The 11,346-nt window shown below is 45.2% G+C and overlaps 1 protein-coding gene across 2 annotated transcripts in view; it reads left to right on the top strand.

Annotated features, from left to right (window-relative positions):
* LOC149284203 (unconventional myosin-Vb-like) overlaps nt 1–11,346 on the top strand; it is a 65,568-nt gene that overhangs the window by 39,875 nt on the left and 14,347 nt on the right. For both annotated transcript variants that reach the window (XM_089497048.1, XM_089497047.1), the window contains exons 18-21: nt 465–676; nt 1,359–1,515; nt 3,407–3,646; nt 9,930–10,166. In XM_089497048.1, coding sequence (XP_089353174.1) covers nt 465–676; nt 1,359–1,515; nt 3,407–3,646; nt 9,930–10,166 — 846 coding nt within the window. The remainder of the gene's footprint in view (nt 1–464; nt 677–1,358; nt 1,516–3,406; nt 3,647–9,929; nt 10,167–11,346) is intronic.

The raw sequence follows: 11,346 nt of genomic DNA, 5'->3' as shown, positions 1-11,346 counted from the left end.
ATTAGCCTTCTATTCCTGCTGGCCCTCCTTTTATTTATTTATTTTTCCTTCAATTTGATTAATCTTTGCTATTTAGTTCTACCTCTCAGCGGTAATAAAATTAAAAACATCACTGTATGTGTTTTATTCTTGGCCAATACGGTATTTTTATTAAAAATGTTATATAAAAATGTTTAGTTATAAAAACATAGCAAAAAAAATAACATGTTTTATACGAAAATAGAATCCCATTTCTCCGGGTGCCTGTTTGCATTATCCTGTTTGTTGAATTATATTTTAGTTACAAAGTTTTGTATGGACAGACTAGATGGGCCGGAAGTTGTTCTTATCTGATATAAAAATGCTGTGATTCTTAAAAGCAAAAAATAAAAAGAATTTTGTGTTGTAGAAAAATCCTCACTGATAAAATGTGTCTTTTTGACGTATTATATTCCCAAACAATTAACTTATTGCCCGTCCCGCAGGATCCAGACAAGTTCCAGTTTGGACGCACAAAAATCTTTTTCCGGGCAGGACAAGTGGCTTATTTGGAAAAACTCCGTGCGGATAAATTCCGGGCGGCCACAATCATGATCCAGAAAACAGTACGAGGCTGGTTACAGAGGCTGAAATACCGAAGGATGAAGAAGGCTGCGATAACCATTCAGAGATACACCCGGGGGCATCTCGCTCGCAGGTACCTCGATGGAACAATAGCTGACATTTTGGGGGGGGGGTTGCTAAATTTTATTTTTAGACAAACGTTATTGACAGCCTTTCCAACCACCCACTCCAGTGCTTTTCAGCGGAGCTCAGTATGAATCCAGTTGTAGTGGACGTTTTTAGAGTTTCATTAACCTTCACCATGAAGTCAGCAGGGACCTGCTGGGGTCAGAATGGGAGTTAAGGGGCGATGGAACCACGTCTGTGCCTCTAGTGATTGGTTTTTTGAGCAGGATCACTGATTATTCATACTAAAACTATAATAGAGTAAAGAACATTAAGGCTGGAGCAGTTGCAGTGGTGAATTATTTAAGTTAGAAGAATGGTCGAAAATGTGGCAGCTGCAGTTTAACATGGATAAATGTAAAATAATGCACTTGGGACATGAAAATCAGAATATAGCTTTCCTCCTCATTATAGGACTGATTTAATGCCAAATTCTATGTTTCTATATGATTTTCTGCACAGTTGTGGCAGCTTTTCTTGTCTGGCATGAAGGCAGCAACGTGTTCTCATCCCCAGGTTTTTTTAATGTCTTGTCCTTTAAAATGTAATTAAAATGTTGCGAAAGAAGTTAAAATGTTGCGAGAGAATAGCGTTTATTTTTGCTCCCAGAAGTCAGGACCGGTTTATTGATTTCTGAAGCTTCTTTTTAGGCTGGCAGACAATCTCCGGAAAACGAAGGCGGCCGTGATCTTCCAGAAGCAGTACCGCATGATTCGCGTCTATCGCGGCTACCAGCGCATCCGCCGCGCGGCCGTTACCATCCAGGCCTTCACTCGGGGCATGTTTGACAGGAGGGCTTATCGCGAGGTATTGTACTGCAGGCGTCGGACCCGAGCCTCCCAGCTCACCGCTTCTTGTTTTATCAGCCATCGGTCTGGCTGTTCTCGTTCATCATGTCCGGGATATCTGTCGGGTGTCAGAGCTTTGTTGAGAGAACTGACTCTTCCGTACGATAGATTGAGATAGCAGAATAATGATGTAGTGCGTCTGTAGCGGGGAAACTTTGGTTTTAGGTCTAAAGTCAAGAGAAAACTCTTGGTCTGTCGACCATCTGCATGCCTACAACATGGCTGATGCTGGGGATTGTTCCTATTATGGGCCTCATAGGCTGCCCTCTTTGTTCCCAAAGTATTAAGGTGTTTTTCAGGTGACTGCTTTGTGTGGACCAGGCTACTGTTGCTCTAGTAGAAGAATAAAGGCGTCTCGTTTCTTTTAATCCCGCGACTGCCCCAGAACCAAACTGGTTAATGAGACCCGTCACTCGTCATTATGCTTCCCGGAGTGGGCACCGCGTTGTGCCGCTTCCTATTCCCGCAGCAGATGAGGTTCCCCGAGTTACGCAGATTAACCTGTCCAAGCGGATTTGTCACTTTCCCGGAGCGGAAAAGGTTCCTTGTGAAAGCTGCCGCCGCGTCGCGTGCCAAAGCACGAGGAGTATCCACCAAAATGACGATTTTTATTTTTTTTTGATAAGGTGGATGTCCAAGGCTCCGTCCAGCCTGACAACTCATCTAATCATCCCTTTGAGTCAAATGTTCCAAGAAAATCATAATGCCATGTAATTAAAAGCCAATTGAAATGGCAAGTTTAGTTCTCTGACATGTACAAATCGGTTTTATTTCATTAAACCCACTCATTTTCCACCCAGAGGATCACTTGCTTTAGCTACTGCCTGCGGGTATCATTTCTTTATTACAACTGCAGATGGCATTAAATGACCTGAATATCTTATACTGATTCCTCCAACGGTAAAGAGATTCTGGATAAAGATATGTAGCGGGTGACTGGGTGGATGAGAATTCTGAATTAAAGGTGTTACAGATCCTAATACACAGTAATAGCCACATTGGCCGGTGATAGGGAGTGAGTGTTATTGAGTGAGAGGTTTTCTGTGTGATAGGTGTGATGGGAGTGACACGTGGTAAGTGTGATGAGAGTGATGTGTGACAGTTGTGAGGTGTTTTGTACGATAGATGTGTTTTGTGTGATAGGTGTGATGGGAGTGATACGTGGTAAGTGTGATGAGAGTGACGTGTGACAGTTGTGAGGTGTTTTGTACGATAGATGTGTTTTGTGTGATAGGTGTGATGGGAGTGATACGTGGTAAGTGTGATGAGAGTGATGTGTGACAGTTGTGAGGTGTTTTGTACGATAGATGTGTTTTGTGTGATAGGTGTGATGGGAGTGACGTGTGGTAAGTGTGATGAGAGTGACGTGTGACAGTTGTGAGGTGTTTTGTACGAAAGATGTGAGGTGTTTTGTGTGATAGGTGTGATGGGAGTGACAAGTGGTAGGTAAGATGAGAGTGACGTGTGACGGCTTGAGCTGTTTTGTACGATAGATGTGAGGTGTTTTGTGTGATAGGTGTGATGGGAGTGAGGTCCCTCTGTGATGACAAAGATGAGCAGCAAGAAAATGCAGCAAAACAGTATGTTGTTTTTTTTTTTTTAAATAAATTAAATTATTTAAAATGCTTTTCATATTAATACATAATAATCTAAAAATATGAGAGAAAAGTATTTGCGGAACAGCACCTTTAAGGTGTGTGGAGAACGTCCTAAAATGCCGAGGTGATGAACGGGGGGCAAATGGGAAGTCAAGAACCCGACATAAAGCAATTTAAGCATTAAGAATATTGGTTCTGATTATCTTGGTCATATTTTTATTTCCTCTGATGTAACCTTCTCTCTCTCTACAGCTACTCCTACAGCACAAAGCCACCGTCATTCAGAAGCACTTGCGCGCTTGGGTCGCCCGCAAAAATTTTGCCAAATTCCGCAGCGCGGCCGTAGTCATCCAGTGCTACTACCGCCGCATGAAAGCCAGGAGGGAGCTGAAGCTGCTGAAGATCGAAGCCAGGACGGCCGAGCACTTCAAAAAGCTCAGCGTGGGCATGGAGAACAAGGTGGTCCAGCTCCAGAGGAAGATAGACGAGCAGGTGAGGGAGAACTGCCGGGAATCGGATTTCCTATCGGGAACTTTCTTTTTTTATTATTTTAAATCACTTTTTATTATTTTATTATTTTAAATCACTAAATGTAAATGTGCTCGTTAGCCTGTCCTGTTTGGGGATTTCGTAGGTGCGTCTGAATTGGAGAGACATCACAAGATGCGTTAACGTTTTAAGCATGAGAAGTCTATACTTTCCAAGTGCCCTTTTTTTGGGTGGAGAGTCCCTCTTTGCCCCCCCTCTGAGGGGTGATGCTATCATACAAGAAAATAAAGCTGCTACAGGTGTCTCAATGGATGGAAGAGACCTATATAAGCACTCAATTACTTATATAGCTGTAATATATTTTTCTTTGAAAAAATATTTTATTACAATTATTTTGTATGATTATTTTGTTATAATCATTATTATAACTGGATTGTATGAACTCGGCCATAAAGCATCAGCTCAGTGCGGGGTTTGAGCAGGAAAATCACCCAAACTATCACATGACTGACAGCAATGGCGGCCTCCAGGTCTGCGGATAAAGGACATTTATTAAAACAAAATAATTTAAAAAAATACTATATCGCGGTACTGTATTAAAGCTCAAAAAAATGATAATTCTCCACCTGGCTTTCTACGTAAGATAAATGAAAGTTCCTAGTACTGTTTCCAATGCTCCACGCAAATTCCAGGCATTTATAGGGTTAACAAAGAACTGTAATATTCGGCACCTGCACTTGTTGAGCTTTCAAATTTCGCTAAATGTCTGTTTATATCATACATGGAAATGAAGACAGCAAAGATGTTTAAACAAAAAAAAAAAAAAAAAAAAATTCCCAGGAATACCAAATAAATCTTAGAATTTATCTGAAAAATATATTTTTCGTTCTGCTAATGTCAGAAGCGATTCTTCAGCCGCGTACAGGGGAATTGGAAACCGTCTGCATGTCCTGATGGCCGTAAAAGATTGGCTTTCCTGACTTATCAGCCAAAACTCGGCCTGTGTCGCGTCGAGATGCGCGGAACACAGAAGGCCCTTTATTCTGCTGCCCAAAAATAGGAGGCAGATAGGATCAGTCGGGATTTATTACCTCGTGTCCCCTAAAGCATTGTCCAGTTGTGTTACTCAGTCTCCGGCACAAGGCTGTTTGTCGAGTCTAAGCTGTCTTAGTTTAAGATATTGTGTTAGCTTTAAGGATTTTTGTACCGGTAAATGGTTATTTACACATTAAATCTCCACTCCGGCTAAAACATCATATTAGATGCATATTGGAGACATTTTGATGCATTTTACGCCATTCAAATCGGTGCAGGCATTATTTAGTTATTGGGCTAAGGAAATGAGGCTTCTGTTTGTTTAACTCCTCCCCCAGCTGCCTCGACTGAAACAGGAAGCATATGTAGGTACTAGGTACACTTCCTGCACACGCTCAGTAGCTCCTTCAAATTCAATGGGAGCGATTTCCAGCCTCAGACAACTAAAAATGCTGCCTCTATAGCATCAGAGAATAAATATACTGATAACTTTTTAAGGCTTAAAAATTCTTTAAAAAATAGTCCCCTTTTTTGGGGGGGAGGGGTATTTATTGAATTTCTTTAAGCAAATATCAACTTTTTTTGCACCTAAACTGCGGGGCATGACCCTAGGCCAAGTCTAAATTACTTGGATCAGCCAAATCCAACTCTAATTCTAAAGCTCTTTCTATAATGGGAACGAATCAGTCGTTACTAGAAGCAAACATTTCACATTTTCACAGTCCTTAGTGAATATATTATCTGCTTGCGGTGCGACGGGTGGAGAGGTTAGAAGTAGGCAGGGTAATTATTTCCTTTTCTTTTGCTGCGTTTAACACTTTTATGTGTTTTGTTTTTGGCTGTAAAGTCTGCAGCCTTATGTATTTAATTAAATTGATTAATTGATTTTTTAAAGATTCTGTTTAATTTTTTCTATTATTATTATTATTACTGCTAAAATTATTTATTATTAATAATAATAATAAATAATTTTAGCAGTAATAACAATCAGAATAATAATAATAATATTATTAATATTATTGTTAGAATTATTTATTAGTATTATTTATTATTATATTTTTATATTAATTTAATACACCAAATAAACCCATAATAATGCCGGTTCTGGCACAGTCCAAAGTTCTAGCAAATAGGGTCCAAAGCTGTTGCCAAACAAAAACAGAAGCAATATAGGTAGTTTTAATAAATTTAAATTAGTGATGAGTCCCTTTAAACAAGTTTGACTAATATTTCCGGATCCTCACACCGTTCCATCCTTTTGTTAGAGGATCCATGTTACAGGGTCACCGTACCCAAGGCTGGGTCCCCTGTTTGAGGGCTGAGGAATCACCAGTCAGTCCCTCATACGGATCGCACTCAGCTATCCACGGATCATCCAGACCACCATTCGTAGTAAGCCAAGAAGAACTCTTTATTACAAACACACAGAACTTTATACAATCTCAATGCAATGTGTACCGAACCCAACCCCCAATCCCATCAGCCACATCCCATCACAAATCCCATCAGTATACAGGGGATGTATCAGGTGAGGGGATTACAGAATACAATGGGTTCCCCCACCTGTGTTATCCCCCCTGTAGTGCGGGTGCCGTCTGGGCAGACAGGGCTGTGCTGGCTGATTAAGAGCCCCAGCCAGATTATAGGATCGTCTCTTTGAAGGCTGGGGCTGAATCCACATCAGTCTCTGGGCCGGTTACACAATAAACACAATATAATATATTACCGGGTCACAGTATACAGAACCGGACACAAAAGTGCTCCGTGACCCGGCTAAACTTCATATGACACATGAGCCAGCTAGCCTGGCCCTGTCACAGATCTCCCCCTTGACCAACGGTCCGGCAGACCAGGCAGATCCACACGGGTCTGCTGCAGGCTGTCCGAGTGGACAAAGTTCACAGGTGCAGGACTTAGTTCATGGCCCCCTTTGTCAGAATCATCCATTGAAGGTGGGCCAGGGCCCTGGTTGCCCAAAAGGATAGTCAATAGTCCTCTGTGAATTGGAGGACGGTCCCAGCTCAGCCGGGGGCACATGGCTATCCCCCTCACCGGGGTAACAGGGGCACCTGGAGACTCTTGCTCCCTAGTCTTGGGAACTGAGTCTGGGGCAGCTGCCAGGCCAGGGTGGTTGCATGGAAGGAAAACCCTGCTGATCGGGCCGGGGGCACTCGGGGAACCAGGGAAACACGTAGAGGTAGTAAGCGAGGCCTCTACCGGGACACTGGAGTGACCTAGGGGACACTCTGGGACAGGAACAGGTGCCCTTACAGGGTTATTGGGTGAGCTAAGCAGCTCTGCGGGGTACTCAGGGGACCCAGGGGAATACTCCGAGGCAGGGACAGATGCCAATACTGGACCACCGGGAGGGTTAAGCAGACCCTCGATCTTCCTCTCTGGGACAGGTGCCTCTGCCTGGGCACGGGGAGAGTCAGAGGAACACTCTGGGACAGTGACCTGGGCTTCTACCAGGACACTTGGGGAACCAGGGATCACTTCGGAAAACACAGGGATAGGAACCAGGGCCTGCGCCAGGCTACTGAGAGGACCCAGGGAACTCGGCAGCCCCTCTGGCGTCCTCGCTAGGTTAGGGAATGGTGCCTCTACCGGGTCACCGGGGACTTCAGTGGGAACCTCTGGGGCAGTGACCCGGGCTTCTCCCAGGACACTCGGGAAATCAGGGGGACAGTCTGGGGCACTGGCTTCTACAGGCATAGCTAGGGGTTTGGTGAGGGGGGTTGTGCCACTTACTTGGGCGGTGGGGACAGTCATCTCTTCTGCCGGGGTAGAGCAGCCAGGGTTGTTGGTGGGGACCTGGGTCGGAGCTTTTGGCTTCCTCCTCCGCTTCTTCTTGCTGGCGAGGACCTCGGTTCTTCTCGCCAGGGCAGGGGCCGCGGAGTAGGTGAAGAGGACCTCGATCCCACTCCTGCAAGTTGTAGTACCATGCTCCCAGTCTCCTTGTAACTCCTGAAGCTCCACTCTCCGCAGCAATTCTTTATAGTCCCTCTCGAGCTGCCATTCCTCTTGGACCAGGCAATCCATAACAGCCTCCAGCTCGGGGGGAATAGCATAAACCAGGACTTCTGCACGGTTGTCCCAGATTGTATCCCTGCGGTACTGGCAGGGGCTTCCGAAGGACGAGTCAAATTGGAAGGCATCATATATCAGTCCTGGGTCGACGGGGCTATACAGCATCAGAGGGTCGCTGTGGTCTTCACCTGCTAACTGCTGGGAGAATCCCTGGTAGCGGCTCTGGAGGTCGAGCTCTGCATATATGAGATCCCTCAATTCGTCTTCCCACTCCGGCAACGGGTTCTCCCCCAGGAGTGGAACTCGTATATCCCACATTGTCCAGTACTGTGCCCAGTATGATTCGAAGTGTGGATGGGAGAAATCATCCCTCCAGTCTGCAGGCGCAGACTCTAACTGCCATTGCTGGTGTTCCAGCTCACACACCTCGGCTGTAACCCGGTCTGTCTCACCCTCTGGTTCTCGGAAGGGTTGGATATCCTGGTATGATATTTTGGGGGTCTGTTCCCCTAGTCTGGGAGATACAGACCCACTCTGGCTCAGTTCCTGGTGACACATTTTAATCACCGCCGTCACTTGCTCTGATGTGGCCCCTCCTGGGTACAGGGATAGGTGCCATAGAATGTTCTTTTGTAGAGCACTCAGTCCGAGGCTCTCCTCTGGGGCATCCTGGTGCCGGTCCATCTCTCTGCAGTCCGCAATCAGAGTAGCCTTTCCTTTGCTACAAACCTCCAGGAGCTCTCTTGGTGTCTCTCGTCTGCAATCCCAGTTGGTGGTTTGGATTTCACCCAAGTCGTGGGATTCTTCCCACCGCTGCCAACCAATGTTACAGGGTCACCGTACCCAAGGCTGGGTACCCCTGTTTGAGGGCTGAGGAATCACCAGTCAGTCCCTCATATGGATAGCACTCAGCTATCCACGGATCATCCAGACCACCATTCGTAGTAAACCAAGAAGAACTCTCTTTATTACAAACACACAGAACTTATATACAATCTCAATGCAATGTGTACCGAACCCAACCCCCAATCCCATCAGCCACATCCCATCACAAATCCCATCAGTATACAGGGGATGTATCAGGTGAGGGGATTACAGAATACAATGGGTTCCCCCACCTGTGTTATCCCCCCTGTAGTGCGGGTGCCGTCTGGGCAGACAGGGCTGTGCTGGCTGATTAAGAGCCCAAGCCAGATTATAGGATCGTCTCTTTGAAGGCTGGGGCTGAATCCACATCAGTCTCTGGGCCGGTTACACAATAAACACAATATAATATATTACCGGGTCACAGTATACAGAACCGGACACAAAAGTGCTCCGTGACCCGGCTAAACTTCATATGACATATGAGCCAGCTAGCCTGGCCCTGTCACAATCCATTCTTTATTTCTTTTTTTTTTTTTTGTAACTATTTATAAACCTTTGAAACACTGGGGCGTGTAAAGGGCAGGGTCGCACTGCTTTCATCATCAGAGATCGCTACAACGTGACGGAGGCTTTCGGAATAATAAATATAAGGCTGTGTTTATTGGGGATTTTGGTTACTTTGTGACACGGAGCCACATGAGAAAAAATATATCGCTACCGCCCTCCCTCAACAGATTGTAAGCCGCAAAGCAGGCGATTACGCAGAGTCTCCGAGTTTTTTCTTTTCTTTTTAAAGTTTGTTACCTAAATGCATTGATTTTTTTTGTGTAAAGTGCTGCCCCCTGCAGTTTGTGGGGGGGGTTTAACCTTTTTACGAGTTTATACCCCCCACGTACTGCAGGGGGCAGCACTTTACACGCCAAATGTGAAAAGCAGGCAAGTTCAGGGAAAGATGGCTGATGTGGTCACTTAATATGTTAATGAACTAAGGAGCTGTGCTTTGAGGCTAAATGCAGCAAAAGTCGTTTTTTTTTTGAATACGCAAGCCATTCATAATACATTGGAAATTTATACAGTTTTAGAAATGGCCGTTTCTAAAAACACCTTTATGGCCCAAAGACGAAGTTAGATGTAACGCAAGGAAGTTTTACTTTAATGGGCAGATGGTAGATAAGTGGAATGGCTTCCCGGCAGAGGTGGTAGAGGTTAATACAGTGAGGGAATTTAAACATGCATGGGATAGGCATACGGCTCCTGAATCTAGTAGAATGTGTTTGTGTCGTCCTGTAATCTGTGCCTATAGATAGAAATTCTCCGCTGCGTGTAACGAGCCATCACACTTTTTGTTGTCTAGAACAAAGAACAGAAGGACCTGAAGGAGCAGCTGGCGGCCTCGGCGGTCACACACGCTGCCGAGGTAGAGAAGCTACACAAGGAGCTGGAGAAGAAACGGCAGAACCAGCAGGACGACAATCAGCTGACGAGCTTACAGGAGGAGATCGAGCATCTGAGGGCCGAGCTGGCCAGGGCGCAGAATGAGAGGAAGACTATCGAGGACACGTACGCCAGTGAGAAGCTGCAGCTGCAACAGGTCTGTCAGAAGGGGTGAAGAAGCAATTTAGCAACACGTCATTACATACATACATACATACATAGATAAATACACACACATACATACATACATACATACATAGATTAATACACACACATACATACATAAATACACATACATACATACATACATAGATACACTATGCCGTTTAAAAGTTTGGGGTCACTTGGTTATTTCCTTGTTTTTGAAAGAAAAGCCAATTTTGTCCATTAAAATAGCATGAAATGGGTCAGAAATCCAGCGCAGACGGGGTTAATGTTGTAAATGACTATTCTAGCTGGAAACGGCTGTTATTTAATGGAATCTCTTCAAAGGCGCACAGAGGCCCTTTATCACTCCCATCACTCCCGTCTTCCAATGGCCCTTTATCACTCCCATCACCCAATGGCCCTTTATCACTCCCATCACTCCTGTGTACCAATGGCCCTTTATCACTCCCATCACTCCTGTCTTCCAGTGGCCCTTTATCACTCCCATCACTCCTGTCTTCCAATGGCCCTTTATCACTCCCATCACTCCCATCACTCCTGTCTTCCAATGGCACATTTTGTTGACTCATCCAAGTTTAAAAGGCCAATTGATGGTTAGAAAACCCTTTTACAATTATGTTAAGTCAGAAATGTCCTTTTTTTTCCACGAAAAAAGTGTAGTGACCCCAATATATATATATATATACTGTATATTGATTAATTATAGGATGAACAGGATCAGGAGGGTGCAGGTGGCTAAAAGCTGGAGACGTGGTAGAGGGTAATACAGCGAGGGGATTTAAACATGCATGGGAGTCTTTACAACCGGACTAGACGGGGGCCGAAGAGCGAGGTATGCGGCATCTGGGTGGTGCTGCAGTGGGTTTTAGGGTCACAGGGATACGAGGTCCCCAACCTTCTTGTTCTGGGGCTGCTTTCCCCCTAAAGGGAATATGTCTTCCTCCCCCCCCCAGACCGAGGTCAGGGGTGGCTGGATTTTGTAGGGTTTCCCACTTAAATCTCCAAGGAGGCATGGTGGCCAAAAGGCTCAACCACCCCTCCCAATCAAAAAGTCGAGTGTTCGGGGACCGGCCCGTCGTGGCAGTCATGCGCTCAGCGGGTTCCTGTAGACCGGCTTCGCTGCATTCCGTAGAACCAAGGCCATGGCGTTACCTCCTGATAAAGCGACG

The sequence above is a fragment of the Sceloporus occidentalis genome, unplaced genomic scaffold (assembly GCF_023333645.1).
Source record: "Sceloporus occidentalis isolate IW3139 unplaced genomic scaffold, rSceOcc1.0.p SCAF_97, whole genome shotgun sequence".
Classification (NCBI taxonomy): domain Eukaryota; kingdom Metazoa; phylum Chordata; class Lepidosauria; order Squamata; family Phrynosomatidae; genus Sceloporus; species Sceloporus occidentalis.
The sequence above is the reverse complement of the archived record's forward strand: the minus strand, read 5'-3'. Positions and strand labels throughout refer to the sequence as shown.